Here is a 17,647-nt window from a genome sequence, read left to right as displayed (position 1 = left end):
TCCACCTGGCAGAGAATTCCACAGGTTCACCACTCTCTGGGTGAAGAAATTCCTCCTCATTTCAGTCCTAAATGGCTTACCCCTTATCCTTAGACTATGACCCCTGGTTCTGGACTCCCCGGCCATCAGAAACATCCTTCCTGCATCTAGTCTGTCCAGGCCTGACAGAATTTTATAAGTTTCGATGAGATCCCCTCTCAATCTTCTAAACTCCAGTGAGTATAAGCCCAATCGACACAATCTCTCCTCATACGTCATTCCTGCCATCCCAGGTATCAGCCTGGTGAATCTTCGCTGCACTCCCTCCATGGTAAGAACGTCCTTCCTCAGATAAGGCGACCAAAACTGCACACAATACTCAAAGTGCGGTCTCACCAAGGCCCTGTACAACTGCAGCAAGACATCCTTGTTCCTGTACTCGAACCCTCTTGCTACGAAGGCCAACATACCATTTGCCTTCTTAACCGCCTGCTGCACCTGCATGCTTACCTTCAGCGACTGGTGCACAAGAACACCCAGGTCTCTTTGCACTTCCCCTTCTCCCAATCTATTGCCATTCAAATAATAATCTGCCTTCCTGTTTTTGCCACCAAAGTGGATAACCTCACATTTAGCCACATTATAGTGCATTTGCCATGTTTCTGCCCAATCACCCAATCTGTCCAAATCGTACTGGAGTTTCACGACATCCTCCTCACAGCTTACCCTCCCACCCAGCTTTGTGTCGTCTGCAAATTTGGAGATATTACATCCAATTCCCTCGTCCAGATCATTAATATATATTGTGAACAGCTGGGGTCCTAGGATTGATCCTTGCGGTACCCCACTAGTCACTGCCTGCCACTCGGAAAACGACCCGTTTATTCCAACTCTTTGCTTTCTGTCCGCCAACCAGTTCTCTATCCAAGTCAATACCTTGCCCCCAATCCCATGTGCCTTAATTTTGCACGCTAATCTCTTATGCGGGACCTTATCGAAAGCCTTCTGAAAGTCCAAATACACCACATCCACTGGTTCTCCCTTATCTATTTTACCAGTTACATCCTCAAAAAATTCCAGTAGATTAGTCAAGCATGATTTACCTTTTGTAAATCCATGTTGACTTTGTCCGATCCTGTCACTGCTTACCAAGTGCTCTGCTATTACATCTTTTATAATAGATTCTAGCATTTTCCCCACTACCGGTATCAGGCTTACCGGTCTATAATTCCCCGCTTTTTCTCGACCACCTTTTTTTGAATAGTGGGGTAACATTAGCTACCCTCCAATCCATGGGTACTGTTCCAGAGTCTATCGAGTTCTGGAAGGTGACCAGCAATGCATCTACTATTTCTAGGGCCACTTCCTTAAGTACCCTGGGATGTAGATTATCAGGCCCTGGGGATTTATCGGCCTTCAGTCCCATCAATTTTCCTAACACCATTTCCCTACAAATACTGATTTCTTTCAGTTCCACCCTTTCATCAGGCCCTATGTTCCCCGGCATCTCTGGGAGGTTATTTGTGTCCTCCTTTGTGAAGACAGAACCAAAGTATGAATTTAGTTGGTCTGCCATTTCTTTGTTTCCCATTATAAATTCCCCTGATTCTGACTGTAAGGGACCTACGCTTGACTTCGCCAATCTTTTTCTCTTCATATATCTATAAAAGCTTTTACAGTCAGTTTTTATGTTCCCTGCAAGCTTACTCTCATATTCTATTTTCCCTTTCTTAATTAATCCCTTTGTCCTCCTTTGTTGAATCCTAAACTGCTCCCATTCCTCAGGATTATTGCTTTTTCTGGCCAATTTATGTCGTCTCCTTGGATCTTATGCTCTCCCTAATTTCCCTTGTTAGCCACGGTTGAGTCACCTTTTTTGTTTTATTTTTATGCCAAACTGGGATGAACAATTTCTGTAGCTCATCCATTTTTATTAAAAAAAAAAGCATAATAACCTGCATGACTACTTTTAGTGACTTGTGTATCTGTCGGCTAGATTCCTTTGCCCCATTTAGACTTATTTTACAAGCAGTATGTGGCCTCCTTATTCTTCCTAGCAAAATGTAGCATCTCGCACTTATCTATACTGAATTTAATTTATCAATTGCATGTCCATTCTGCAAGTTTATTAATGCCTTCTTGTATTTTGTCACAGTCTTCATTAACTCTAACTCCAATTTGGTGTTGTCTTCCAAATTTTGAAATTCCAGAGTCCAAATTGTTTTATGTAAATTGTGAACAACAGTGGGTCCAGCGGAACACCACTTCCCACCTTTTGCCAGTCTGAGTAGTTACTCTTAACTCCTACTCTCAGTTTTCTGTTCTGTAACTAGCTTGCTATCCATTCTGCTACTTGTCCCCTACAGTCCCATGTGCTCTGATCGGTGTCTACTATGCAGTACTTCAATCGAAGGCCTTCTGAAAATCCAAATACATGTTCAATTTTTATTATGTATAAAATAATCAAAGGTGAGGTGTTGATAAATAGTACATGATGATAAAGAATGCATTCGCTTAGCAGGAGTTTGCAGTCAAAAGTACTTCCTCCCTTCTGCTTCCTTCACATATTTTCTTAATGGGAGTGGTCCGTTTTAGAAATTTACTCAGACGAGACTGACCAGCCAAATGGAAAGGGTCCATTAGTGAGCTGATATGTTCAGTTACATTACTGAACCACATTTATATGTTCATTATTACCTGGATTAGTTCCGATTTGCTTGTACTACTTGCAGCTGTGACAGTGACTTTCGTTGTGTTTTGTCTTTGATATGGAGAATCTAAACAGAAATACATTGATAATGTGATTATCACAAATTCCTAAATAGAGCATAACTGGAGATTTACCCATATTGCCATCAGCTATACCATTCAAAGAGGCAAGTTTGTGATTCAGGATCAGCAGTTGGGGTTATGCCATCACAAGGCCACTCTACATTACGTGCGGTCTCCCAAACCAAAACATAATGATCAATGTCCAAGATCTAGACTTTTAATGTCCTATTTTAATTAAGTGGAGAAGTTAACTCACATTTTAAAATGAGTTAAATGCCTTCTATAAAATAATGAAGAGGGGAACTTCAGAAGGAACATAGTAAATGTTGGCATGCTAGCAACCCAAGGCAGACGTTACAGGACAAGGCGATTCAAAGGATGCCATGAAAGAGGACGACAAAAGTCGGGAACAGTTAGAGGCATCGCATGCTACTTTATAATGGATTGCCTCAGTAATTCAAAAGCAATGCAAATCAGTTAAAAGCAGTGCCAAAATTATCTTGATTGTAAGCGAATGTTGATTAGCTTGGTTTCATAATTTCAGAATTATAGAAAAGGTGAACGAGATCACTAGCATGGATCATAATTAGGGCTCCAAATTTGCACAGGTTGCACAGAATCCACAGAAAGAGCCTGAGAAATTCAAAGTCTCTTAAAATCAAAGCACGGAACAAAATGCTTGTCCGTCTTTAGGTTTCCACATTAAATGGTCATAACCAATCATTTGGTAGAGTGTGACTCCTCACACTATCTGGGTTTTTTTGTGGAGTGTAGAGGTGTAAAAGGTGCAGGTTAACACAGGCACCAGATTGTCTGTGTTGTTAATCTGGACAGTCGGTCCATCGGACAGACTCAGTGAACAGTGGTCACCAGCAAAAAAGAGACAAGACACACAGGTATCCCTCCCGACAGCGAAGGTAGTGGAGAAATGTCCCTTTTGTATTTTTATGCCACAAGTATGTCACATTATAAATTGAAAAGCTTCCCCGATTGTAGGTTCCTAAACATGCTGTACCTGAAATGATGGTTAAATGAGTTGAAACTTAAATTTTCCTATTTAAAGCAGAAATATATGGTGTGGATTTGGCACTTCTCTTGGGGCCGATTATTTACGCTGATTTCCACCCATTTTAAGTTTTGGGCGTAATCCAATGGCATTGGGAAGCTACTTAGGTGTAACTTGACATCAGCACAGTGTTGAGGGAGCTTTACTTTGTATCTAACCCGTGCTGTACCAGCCGTGGGAATATCTGATGGGACACTGTAGATGGAGCTTTATAAATCAGTATAATCCTTAATAACCCTTTATAAATCATTATAACCCTTTCGTAAATCATTATGACCCTTAATGACTTTATATCCCTTTGTAACCCATTAAAATCCCTTTATAATACTTTATAAATCATTATAACCCTTTATAAATTATTATCCTTTATAACACTTTATAACCCTTTATAAAGCGGCAGGAGACAGAGTGTCGGGATAACGGGTAGGTACTCAAATTGGCAGGAGGTGACTAGTGGTGTCCCACAGGGATTTATGTTTGGGCCTCAACTATTCACAATATTTATTAATGACTTAGATGATGGCACAGAAAGTCATTTATCCAAATTTGCCAATGACACAAAGTATAGTAGGCAGTATAGCTGAAAGCATAACATTACAAAGGGACATCGATAGATTAAATGGCTGGGCCAGACAGTGGCAAATGGATTTAAATGTAAGCAAATGTGAGGTCATCCACTTTGGACCAAAAAAAAAGGATAGAACAGGGTACTTTCTAAATGGTGAAAAGCTAAAACCAGTGGAGGTCCAAAGAGACTTGGGGGTCCAGGTACATAGATCATTAAAATGTCATGGAACAGGTACAGAAAATAATTAACAAGGCTAATGGGATACTGGCCTTTATATCTAGAGGACTAGAATACAAGGGGGTAGAGGTTATGCTGCAGCTGTACAAAACCCTGTTTAGACCACTACAAAAGCAAAATACTGCCGATGCGGGAAATCTGAAATAAAAACAGAAAATGCTGGAAATACTCAGCAGGTCAGGCAGCATCTGTGGAGAGAGAAACAGAGAGTTAACGCTTCAGGTCGATGACCCTTCGTCAGAACTGGAAAAAGTTGGAGACGCAACAGGTTTTTAAAGTGTAGGGGCAGAGGCTGGTTAGACCACACCTGGAGTACTGAGCAGTTCTGGACACCACACCATAGGAAGAATATAGCACGACGTTGGGTGCATTTTTGGGTCGAACGTTTGGGTTGCTCCCACGGAGGAAACTCCAGGCCACTGCTTATGTTTTGTGACTATTTAGAGGAGCACACACCAAACAAAAACATCTCATATTGGCCATAAGTGTATAGAATCATCCAATAAAGAGGAAGGGCACAGTACATGCTCAATTAGCTGATGTCAGCCAGGGCAGCAATTTGGGTACATGTGACTGGACTGCTCCAGGTTAGGGGGGGTGGGGGTAGAAGTTGACCAGGGAGCCTGCTTCTGCTGCCTTTCCAGCCACTGCTCGAAGTGCATCTGCAGACACACATTCAGCGAGGGCAGGATTGGACTCCTGCTCTGAAACAGCCCACCGATGCTCACCATCAAGAGTCGACCATGACTTTCGCGCGCTTGCACAACGTACTGGAGGGTGCTTGTGAGACTGTACCTCAGCAAGAGGGTCAATATTTTTTCTCCTTCCTAAATGCAGAGACCCCGGTTTTCTTTTCCAAATAATTGTGAAATTTTACCAAAAATCTTAAGGAAAATGTACAATCCCAAGCATAATCCAATGATACAATGAGAGTATAATATCTGGTTTACATCCAGCTGCACTAAAAGCCTAAAAGGCACCTTTTTGCTCTTGCAAGCAAATAATTCCATCTATGGAATAACACAACCTTTCGCATAAAACATCAAAATGGGTATCTCGCTACTAGAAAGTCTGAGCTGAAACTCCCTTACGGTCTTTATTCTAAAAGATCTCTTTAAGCAAGCATTTAAACAGGCAGACAAATGCTGGAAATAGACAGCGGACTCCAATGCAATATACAGAGAAACCGCATCTTATGTTATGGAGTAAATAAATCGACACTGGGGCTATTATAAATTTTAAATAGTCTGTTCAGGCAAATAAGAATGCCTGGCCTGCAATACAAAACTTAGTTTCAACTCACCAATTATGTTGTGTGTGGAGCCCTCAGGAGGAAAGTCTGTAAAACAGAATTAGAATTTTCAATTAAAAATCAAAATGTTCAGGAAGTGGATGCTACATAAATGACAGTAAACATTTTAGAACTGATGAGTCAGGAATTCTAGCAGATACGAACATTTGATCCATTTAACAAATGATCAAATCATACATATTTTGGGATCTTGAACTCATTGATACAACATGCAAGTACATCAATATGCTGAATCAGGAACCTACCATTCCACAGTGGCTGCTCTATGTAAATACAGGCTATTATAACACATCTGGGATCCTCAGAACTCAATGTTGAACACGGAGTTAACAAATGAATGGGAAGACAAATATTGAAAAATTCAAAAATGTAATTTGAAATGATACAAATGTAAGCAAGGATCTTTCCTTAAAGCTCCACCTTCGTACCCTTACCAGATCTTCCGCATATTACACGTTAGTTTGCATAAGGATATCAGTATTTGTAAGGAAATGGTGTTAGGAAAATTGACGAGATTGAAGGACGATAAATCCCCAGGGCCTGATAATCTACATCCTAGGGTACTTAAGGAAGTGGCCCTAGAAATAGTAGATGCATTGCTGGTTATCGTCCAAAATTCTATAGACTCTGGAACAGTTCCCATGGATTGGAGGGTAGCTAATGTTACCCCACTATTTAAAAAAGGCAGTAGAGTGAAAACGGGGAATTATAGACCGGTAAGTCTGACATCGGTAGTGGGGAAAATGCTAGAGTCCATTATAAAAGATGTAATAGCAGAGCACTTGGAAAACAGTGACAGGATCGGACAAAGTCAACATGGATTTACAAAAGGTAAATCATGCTTGACTATTCTACTGGCATTTTTTGCGGATGTAACGGGTAGAATAGATAAGGGAGAACCAGTGGACGTGGTGTACTTGGACTTTCAGAAGGCTTTCGATAAGGTCCCGCATAAGAGATTAACGTGCAAAGTTAAAGTACACGGGATTGGGGGTAAGGTACTGTCTTGGATAGAGAACTGGTTGGCAGACAGGAAGCAAAGAGTTGGAATAAACGGGTCTTTTTCCGAGTGGCAGGCAGTGACTAGTGGGGTACCGCAGGGATCGGTGCTAGGACCCCAGCTATTCACAATATATATTATACGATCTAGACAAGGGAACTAGATTTAATATCTCCAAATTTGCAGATGAGACAAAGCTGGGTGGGCATGTGTGCTGTGAGGAGGATGCAGAGAAACTCCAGTATGATTTGGACAGGTTGGGTGATTATACTGCATTTGCCATGCATCTGCCCAATGTGGATAAATGCGAGGTTATCCACTTTGGTGGCAAAAACAGGAAGACAGATTATTATCTGAACGGCAATAGATTGGGAAAAGGGGAAGTGCAACGAGACCTGGGTGTCCTTGTGCACCAGTCGCTGAAGGTAAGCATGCAGGTGCAGCAGGCGGTTAAGAAGGCAAATGGTATGTTGGCCTTCATAGCAAGAGGATTCGAGTACAGGAGCAAGGATGTCTTGCTGCAGTTGTACATGGCCTTGGTGAGACCACACCTGGAGTAGTGTGTGCAGTTTTGGTCACCTTATCGGAGGAAGGATGTTCTTGCCATGGAGAGAGTGCAGCGAAGATTCACCAGACTGATACCTGGGATGGCAGGAATGACATATGAGGAGATTGGGTCGATTAGGCTTATATTCGCTAGAGTTTAGAAGAATGAGAGGGGATCTCATTGAAACTTATAAAATTCTAACTAGATGCAGGAAGGATGTTTCCGATGGCAGGGGAGTCTAGAACCTGGGGTCACAGTCTAAGGATAAGGGGTAAGCCATTTAGGACTGAGATGAGGAGGAATTTCTTCAGCCAGAGAGTGGTGAACCTGTGGAATTCTCTACCACGCAAGGCAGTTGAGGTCAATTCATTAAATATATTCAAGAAGGAGTTCGATATATTTCTTAAGGCTAAAGGGATCAAGGGATATGGGGAGAAAGCAGGGACAGGGTACTGAATTTGGATGATCAGCCATGATCTCATTGAATGGCGGAACAGGCTCGAGGGGCCGAATGGCCTACTCCTATCTTCTATGTTTCTATCACCCTGCTTTTGTTCCTCATTCCGTTCTGGTAGCAATTGATGGATGCATCCAACAAACTGATAGGCACTGGCAAGTTGAAACTTTAGGCTGTATAGAGATTAAGTGGCACAGTTGATTTATATATTGTTCTTTTACTTATGGGATGAAAATTAAATTGCAGTCTAGACCAATGCTAACCAGTCAAAAGACTGTTAGGGTTCTAATTGAATTGAGTTTACATGGACTCAATCCTACTAGGTAAGAATCCACACCTTAAATATTTGGCACGAAGTGACAATCTGTCCCAGATAGGACTTGTGTGTGAAATGGAAATGCATTGCTCGCACAGTAAAGGATAGAATCATAGAATAGTTACAGCACACAAGGAGGCCATTCGGCCCATCGAGCCCATACCGGCTCTCTGCAAGAGCACTTCAGCTAGTCTCACTCCCCCGCCTTTTCCCAGAGGCCCTGTAAAAATTTTCCTTCAGCTACTTACCAATTCCCTTTTGAAAGCCACGATTGAATCTGCATAAAAAAGTTTTTCATGTCGCCTTTTGGTTCGTCTGCCAATCACCTTAAATCTGTGTCCTCTGGTTCTTGACCCTTCTGCCAATGGGAACAGTTTCTCTCGCTCTACTCTATCTAGACCCCTCATTATTTTGAACAGCTCCATCAAATGTCCTCTCAACCTTCGCTGCTCCAAGGAGAACAACCTCAGCTTCTCCAGTTTATCCACGCAACGGAAGTCCCTCATCCCTGGAACTAGCCTTGTAAATCTTTTCTGCACCCTCTCTAAGGCCTTCACATCCCTCCTAAAGTGCGGTGCCCAGAATTGGACACAATACTCCAGCTGAGGCCGAACCAGTGTTTTATAAAGGTTCATCATAACTTCCTTGCTTTTGTACTCCATGCCTCTATTTATGAAGCCCAGGATCCCGTATGCTTTTTTTAACCACTTTCTCAACCTGCTCTGCCACCTTCAACGATTTGTGCACACATACCCCCAGGTCTCTCTGTTTATACACCCCCTTTAGAATTGTACCCTTTAGTTTATATTTCCTCTCCTCATTCTTCCTACCAAAATCTATCACTTCGCACTTTGCTGCGTTAAATTTCACCTGCCACGTGTCCGCCCATTCCACCAGCCTGTCTATGTCCTCTTGAAGTCTATCACTATCCTCCTCACTGTTCACTATACTTCCAAGTTTTGTGTCATCTGCAAATTTTGAAATTGTTCCCTGCACACCCAAGTTGAAGTCATTAATATATATCAAGAAAAGCAGTGGTCCTAGTACCGACCCCTGGAAACCACCACTGCGTACCTTCCTCCAGTCTGAAACAACTGTTCACCACTGCTCTCTGTTTCCTGTCACTTAGCCAATTTCGTATCCATGCTGCCATGGGCTTCAACTTTGCTGGCAAGCCTATTATGTGGCACTTTATCAAATGCCTTTTGGAAGTCCATGTACACCACATCAACCGCATTGCCCTCATCAAACCTCTGTTACCTCATCAAAAAACTCAATCAAGTTAGTTAAACACGATTTGCCTTTAACAAATCCGTGCTGGTTTTCCTTAATTAATCCACACTTGTCCAAGTGACTGTTAATTTTGTCCCGGATTATCGTTTCTAAAAGCTTCCCCACTACAGAGGTTAAACTGACCGGCCTGTAGTTGCTGGGTTTATCCTTACACCCTTTTATGAACAAAGGTGTAACATTTGCAATTCCCTAGTCCTCTGGCACCACCCCTGTATCCGAGGATTGGAAGATTATGGCCAGTACCGCCGCAATTTTCACCTTTACTTCCCTCAGCATCCTAGGATGCATCCCATCCGGTCCTGGTGATGTCATTTTAGGTTGCAATACAAATGGGGCAAGGTACTTTATTCTACCTGTTTTATACTTAACGACGTCTTTGATGTAGACAGTAGTTGCCAAAAATGAAATCTCCAACCTTTTTTTCCCCCCCAACAGGACAATTATAAAATTCACCCCGAACTCAGGCATTTTATTTGTTCACATCATTGAAAAGAGAATCAGGTGGCATTATTATAAGACACAAATTAAATATTTTCTACTGAATTATCATCCAATCCTAAACACTATGAAATGGAAGATAGCTGTACATGTAGTGATGTCTCAAGGCCACATCACTGATTTATTGAGCATTAACTTTATAAATTAACAGAGGCAGTGGGACAGACTCCAAAATGTGCGCTCCTAGGTTGCCTCTGATCACAAGTTTAAAACATGAAGCACAGCAACCATGTGCACAGCCAGATGTTAACAGCTATCTCCCTTTTATAGGGATTAGCATGAGGATTACATAAGTGTTACAAATTCAGGCCCATCATGGATACCTTCCAGAGTTCAAGCTCGCCAGTCACTCCTGGAAGCAGACCGACACCGCACTATATTTACTTATCTGACAGTGCAATCCAAGGATGTAATAATAGCATCGCCTTGTAATTTGGACTGGGTACTCATGTCTTTCACAAGTGTGCTTCTTCAATCTCTTCACAGGTGGACCGAGCAAATACTTGGTAAGATGAGGCCAGATATGAAACGCTAAAACTGCTTTATTCCACAGTAAAATGTTCATACAGAACAGTCTTTGGTGACTGGAATCGCTTAACTAATTTTTGAGTTGAGAGTCAGTCTTGGCTCAGTGGCAGCACGCTTGCCTGACTCTGAAGGTTCTGGGTTCAAGCCCCACTCCAGAATCTAGGCTGACACGTCAGTGCTGAACTGAGGCAGCGCTGCAATGTCAGAGGTTGCTGGTTGTTTAGTCTCCGGGAAACAACATCCATTTAGATAATAGCCACCATTTGTCTAGGTGCCTTTTTAAAAAGTAGAGCACACTTTGCTTTAAGAGACAGTATTAAAAAGTAACATTTTCACATGACACATGGCAACTCAATAAAATGCAATTTCTCTTTCAGGAACAACTTAAGGAATTGTTAATTTATAGACCGGACCTGTGCATGGTGCAGCGAATGCCGATTTGACTGAAGCATTTGGAAAGTGACACTCCGATTCAGCAGGAGGTAGAGAAACAAGCTCGCCACCAGAGGAGGCTGGAAACAAAAGCAGTCAGTGAGTCATTAAAGAAAGTTTTGAACATGAGGCAAGAAAAGGCCTTTTCTTGATCCTACCTACTTCTGTTCTTATCAACCGGAGCTCTACTGAAGGAACAGTCACGTTAGAAAAGGTTCTTTTTTACATGCTCCCTGACCTGCTGTGCGTTTCCAGCTTTTAGACATTACTACTTATGTACTCCAACTGTGACGCTGACCACATACAAAGGTATTAAAAATGAAATATAAACAGAAAATGCTGGAAATACTCAGCAGGTCAGGCAGCATCAGTGGAGAGAGAAACAGAGTTAATGTTTCAGGTCGATGACCTTTCGTCAGAACTGGAAAATGTTAACACCGTTTCTCTCTCCACAGATGCTACTTGACCTACTGAGTAGTTCCAGCATTTTCTGTATATATTTCAGATTTCCAGCATCCGCAGCATTTTGCCTTTATACTAAAAAAGGTGACTTTACCGTCTTCCTCTTCACTGTCAGAGTATTGGTCAACATCTCCAGTTCCGTTTTGCTTGAGTGGGGGCACAGCAGGACCCTGTCCCAGCAATTTCAGCAGCTTCTTCTCATAAACCATCCTGGTAGTGGCTACAAGTGGGTAGAGAAGGCAGCAAGTCAACAAAAATCAACACCGAGGAATGATTATTTTAAAAAAATCGTGTGTAATATTTGGAAGAATGGCAGCAGGCAAGCGTGCATTCAAGGAAAGTGGCAAAATCTGGGTGATTTTGTATGTCCGTTTGGGGCCAAATTTCAATTGTAGAAGAGGAAAAAATGGGAAATCAAGAGAGAAAATAAAAGACCACAGTGCAATAGGAAAAAAAGCAATGACATTTAAAAGTTATATTTCTGTTTAACACAGACAGACATGCACAATCAGGCTCAAATGCAAGGCAAGGGAATAAACTTGATCACCACATGGCACTACTTAGTATAGAGAGCAAGAACTTGGCATGTGGGTGAAATTACAGCTACGAACTTGAATCACTAAATTATTACACTACTCAAAATCAAGAACATTTCTACAGAAACAGAGCAACAACTACTTGCATTTATATAGCACCTTTGACATAGTAAAACACCCCAAGGCACTTCAGAGGTGTAATCAGACAAATTTTGAACCGTGCCAAAGGAGATATTAGGACAGGTGACCAAATGCTTGGTCAAAAGAAGTAGGTTTTAAGCAGAATCTTGAATGAGGAGAGAGAGGTGGAGAGGCAAAGAGGTTTGGGGAGGGAATGCCAGAGCCTAGACAGCTAAAAGCACGGCCACCAATGGTGAGGCAAAGGAAGTCGGGGATGCACAAGAAGCCTGGGTTGGAGGAACGTGGAGTTCTCGGAGGGTTGTAGGGCTGGAGAAGGTTACAGAGATGAGGAGGGGAGAGGCTGTGGAGGAATTTGAACACGTGGATGAGAATTTTAAAAATCAGCCAATGCCGAACTGTTAGCCAGGTTTGAAATACTGTAGTTTGTCACAATCATAAGGTTTATATACACATCGACAATCCCACCATCTTAATAGAAATAGAAAATGCTGTAAATACTCAGGTCAGGCAGCATCTGTGGAGACAGAAACAGAGTTCACGTTTCAGGTCAATGATCTTTCGTCAGATGAAAGGTCATCGACCCAAAACATTAACTCTGTTTTTCTCTCCACAGATGCTGCCTGACCCGTTGAGCATTTTCCGTTTATATTTCAGATTTCCAGCACCCGCAGTATTTTGCTTTGCCACCATTTTAATGTTGCTCACCGGAGCTCTCTAACTAAAAACAGATTCCTTGCCGAATGTATTTATCAGGAGTCATTATCAGAACAATAACCTGGCTGCATCCAACTGGCTGGCTTCAAGTAGCCTTTTGTCCTATTATAGTCTACAAGTGACCACTTCTACATACAATAACCATCACAGCAAGGTTTATTTTAAAAATTCCCATTGCTTTTGTGTTCAGAAACAAATGCTGCGACTGAGCAGTAGGGAAACATATTTTGTACCTACCCACAATAGGACCAGGTGTAACTCCATGTTTTACAAGCTGCTCCTTCAACTCGTCAGTGTTCAGCTGCGTGACATCCATTGTATTTGTATTGTTATCGTTTGCCGCTTTTAGTTTGGGCAGTTCCTTAGTTACAAGGAAAACAAAAAGGCAAATGGAAAGTTTAATAGCACTTGCAACAAAGGCTGCAGTACCACTAGCCTTTAAACAAACCCAGAGCAAAAACTCTCTTCTAACACAGAAAGCAGCTGTCTAGAGATGTGAGTAACAGTACACACGTGCAAAAAAGCATCTTACAGGAGGGGTTATGTAAATCAGTAGCGTAATCGCACTAGTAACTAAACATGCAATGACACAAGGAAATAATCACTGATGCAAATAGATCCATCAAATAAAAATTTAGTTTGAAAGCACATACCAGTGCCTTTGTGTATGTGTCCAATTTGTAAACAGTAGATTGTGTCTGTCTTTTAACAATACTGTGCACAAAGTGTGAAATGCACACATTCTATTCAAAAACATAATACTTTATAGAATACATACAATAATTCTACTACATAAAAACAAGAACTTTATTTTCCATTGTTAATTGGTGCTTGAGGCGGTGTTTATCTTTCAGTAAACTGCACAGCGCCAACTAAATGAATGTTTAAAATTTCATGTAGACGAATGTCAACATTACATCTGATTAAGTTTTAATAATTTAACAAACCTATAAAGTGGGTAGCTTTAGAAAAACATTAGAACCTCAAGTGATAGACAGAACAGAATTTTGTAGTGTTAAAGGCAATGGTTAAAATAAGACTGAAATTTTCCCAGCAGGTGACGAGGACACTCGTGAATTCAGAGAAGTGCTTTAAATTATTAAAGGGAATAGTTAACATTCATTATTGGTGGAATAACTCACAGCCCATAGCTAATGAGCAGTAGAATCTGCACAGTATTGTTAAAAGACAGTTAACAAGGTTTGAAATGCACACATTGTATTCAAAACATGTCAATACTCAAATAATGCTACATAAAAACTTTATTTTCCATTGTTAATTGGTGCTCAAGGGCATATTTATCTTTCAGTAAATTGCACAGCAACTAGGGAGGCTTGGGGAGAAAGCAACATACACAAAAAGGTGGCAAAATATCAAAACTATATTTCCGGCAATCATAGGAAGGAGAAAAACAAAAGTGGCAATCAGTGAAATCAACGGTTTAAATCAAACATGGCCACAGTAAATAATAATTCTAATAGGTCCAAGAGTGTTAAAAAAACAAGCCTGAAGGCTTTGTGTCTTAATGCGAGGAGCATTTGTAATAAGGTGGATGAATTGGCTGCGCAAATAGAGGTAAACGAATATGATTTGGTTGGGATTACGGAAACGTGGCTCAAGAATGGCCAAGACTGGGAACTCAACATCCAGGGGTATTCGATATTCAGGAAAGATAGGCAAAAAGGAAAGGGAGGTGGGGTAGCATTACTGGTTAAAGAAGGGATTAACACAATTGTAATGAAGGATATTAGCTCTGATGATGTGGAATCTGTATGGGTAGAATTGAGAAATACTAAGGGGAAAAAAACATTAGTGGGAGTGGTATATAGACCTCCAAACAGTAAGGCGGAGGTTGGGGATGGCATTAAAAGGGAAATTAAAGAAGCGTGCAATAAGGGCACAGCAGTCATCATGGGTGACTTTAATCTACATATAGATTGGGCTAACCAAATTGGTAACAATACTGTGGAGGAGGAATTCCTGAAGTGTTTACGGGATGGTTTCCTGGACCAATATGTCGAGGAACCAACCAGAGATTAGGCCATCTTAGACTGGGTATTATGTAACGAGAAAGGATTAATTAGCAATCTTGTTGTACGAGGCCCCTTGGGTCGGAGCGATCATAATATGATCGAATTCTTCATTAAGATGGAGAATGAAGTAGTTGACTCAAACAAGGGTCCTCAATTTAAATAAAGGAAACTACGATGGTCTGAGGAGCAAGTTGGGTAGGATTTGGGGAATGGCACTCAAAGGGGCGGTGGTGGATAGGCAATGGCAAACATTCAAAGACCGAATGGATGAACTACAGAAGTTGTTCATCCCAGTTTGGCATAAAAATAAAACAAAAAAGATGACTCAACCGTGGCTAACAAGGGAAACTAGGGATAGCATAAGATCCAAGGAGAGGACATACAAATTGGCCAGAAAAAGCAATAATCCTGAGGATTGGGAGCAGTTCAGGATTCAACAAAGGAGAACAAAGGGATTAATTAAGAAAGGGGAAATAGAACAGGAGAGTAAGCTTGCAGGGAACATAAAAACTGACTGTAAAAGCTTTTATAGATATGTGAAGAGAAAAAGATTGGTGAAGTCAAGCGTAGGTCCCTTGCAGTCAGAATCGGGGGAATTTATAATGGGGAACAAAGAAATGGCAGACCAACTAAATACATATTTTGGTTCTGTCTTCACAAAGGAGGACACAAATAACCTCCCAGAAATACCAGGGAACATAGGGTCTGATGAAAGGGTGGAACTGAAAGAAATCAGTATTTGTAGGGAAATGGTGTTAGGAAAATTGATGGGACTGAAGGCCGATAAATCCCCAGGGCCTGATAATCTACATCCCAGGGTACTTAAGGAAGTGGCCCTAGAAATAGTAGATGCATTGCTGGTCATCTTCCAGAACTCGATAGACTCTGGAACAGTACCCATGGATTGGAGGGTAGCTAACGTTACCCCACTATTCAAAAAAGGGTGGTCGAGAAAAAGCGGGGAATTATAGACCGGTAAGCCTGACATTGGTAGTGGGGAAAATGCTAGAGTCCATTATAAAAGATGTAATAGCAGAGCACTTGGAAAGCAGTGACAGGATCGGACAAAGTCAACATGGATTTACAAAAGGTAAATCATGCTTGACTAATCTACTGGAATTTTTTGAGGATGTAACTGGTAAAATAGATAAGGGAGAACCAGTGGATGTGGTGTATTTGGACTTTCAGAAGGCTTTCGATAAGGTCCCGCATGAGAGATTAGCGTGCAAAATTAAGGCACATGGGATTGGGGGCAAGGTATTGACTTGGATAGAGAACTGGTTGGCGGACAGAAAGCACTGGTTGGCAGACAGAAAGCAAAGAGTTGGAATAAACGGGTCGTTTTCCAAGTGGCAGGCAGTGACTAGTGGGGTGCCGCAAGGATCGGTCCTAGGACCCCAGCTGTTCACAATATATATATTAATGATCTGGACGAGGGAATTGGATGTAATATCTCCAAATTTGCAGACGACACAAAGCTGGGTAGGAGGGTATGCTGTGAGGAGGATGTCATGAAACTCCAGTACGATTTGGACAGGTTAGGTGATTGGGCAGAAACATGGCAAATGCACTATAATATGGATAAATGTGAGGTTATCCACTTTGGTGGCAAAAACAGGAAGGCAGATTATTTGAATGGCAATAGATTGGGAGAAGGGGAAGTGCAGAGAGACCTGGGTGTTCTTGTGTACCAGTCGCTGAAGGTAAGCATGCACGTGCAGCAGGCGGTTAAGAAGGCAAATGGTATGTTGGCCTTCGTAGCAAGAGGGTTCGAGTACAGGAACAAGGATGTCTTTCTACAGTTGTACAGGGCCTTGGTGAGACCGCACCTTGAGTATTGTGTGCAGTTTTGGTCGCCTTATCTGAGGAAGGACGTTCTTGCCATGGAAGGAGTGCAGCGAAGATTCACCAGGCTGATACCTGGGATGGCAGGAATGACGTATGAGGAGAGATTGTGTCGATTGGGCTTATACTCACTGGAGTTTAGAAGATTGAGAGGGGATCTCATCGAAACCTATAAAATTCTGTCAGGCCTGGACAGACTAGATGCTGGAAGGATGTTCCTGATGGTCGGGGAGTCCAGAACCAGGGGTCATAGTCTAAGGATAAGGGGTAAGACATTTAGGACAGAGATGAGGAGGAATTTCTTCACCCAGAGAGTGGTGAACCTGTGGAATTCTCTGCCACAGAGGGCGGTGGAGGCCAGTTCATTAAATATATTCAAGAAAGAGTTGATATATTTCTTAAGGCTAAAGGGATATGGGGAGAAGGCAGGGACAGGGTACTGAATTTGAATGATCAGCCATGATCTCATTGAATGGCGGAGCAGGCTCGAAGGGCCGAATGGCCTACTCCTGCTCCTATCTTCTATGTTTCTATAAAAGTTGTAAAGTAGGACCTTAGTCTCATTCGGGGACATATTACAGGAAAAGAAATACAGCTGTGCCAAGTCATTGTTTGTACACTATAGACAAATTCTGAACTATTTCTAAGAACCAGGTATTTGCAATCCGTGGTACAGATTTAGTGGTGCGGCAGCTAGATTAAGGATAGTAAACGCACTGGCATGTGCAGGGCATGCTGTGGGACACGCGCCCACAGACACACGCAAACAGTGTCAGGCAGTACATATGCAAAATTCAGAGTCAAGAATCCTGCAGGTGGTTTATACGGGCATGCATCCCAAACAGCATCAACATCTTTCTTAGTTTGGAACTCAGCGATATTAATTACACCACATAACGATTAGGCCACAA

At 41.8% G+C, this 17,647-nt stretch overlaps 1 protein-coding gene across 7 annotated transcripts in view; it reads right to left on the bottom strand.

Annotated features, from left to right (window-relative positions):
- Window positions 1-17,647, bottom strand: part of LOC147105034 (lamina-associated polypeptide 2, isoforms beta/delta/epsilon/gamma-like) — a 58,116-nt gene that overhangs the window by 10,090 nt on the left and 30,379 nt on the right. For 5 of the 7 annotated variants that reach the window (XM_086011061.1, XM_086011059.1, XM_086011060.1 and 2 more), the window contains 5 exons: window positions 13,096-13,219; window positions 11,562-11,687; window positions 10,987-11,085; window positions 5,926-5,961; window positions 2,677-2,756 (listed from right to left, as the gene is read on the bottom strand). In XM_086011061.1, coding sequence (XP_085867187.1) covers window positions 2,677-2,756; window positions 5,926-5,961; window positions 10,987-11,085; window positions 11,562-11,687; window positions 13,096-13,219 — 465 coding nt within the window. The remainder of the gene's footprint in view (window positions 1-2,676; window positions 2,757-5,925; window positions 5,962-10,986; window positions 11,086-11,561; window positions 11,688-13,095; window positions 13,220-17,647) is intronic. The other 2 variants (XM_086011058.1, XM_086011055.1) reach the window with 2 other exon arrangements.

The sequence above is a fragment of the Somniosus microcephalus genome, chromosome 18, assembly GCF_052327205.1.
Source record: "Somniosus microcephalus isolate GS21.2 chromosome 18, FLI_Smic_1.0, whole genome shotgun sequence".
NCBI classification, from domain to species: Eukaryota; Metazoa; Chordata; class Chondrichthyes; order Squaliformes; family Somniosidae; genus Somniosus; species Somniosus microcephalus.
The sequence above is the reverse complement of the archived record's forward strand: the minus strand, read 5'-3'. Positions and strand labels throughout refer to the sequence as shown.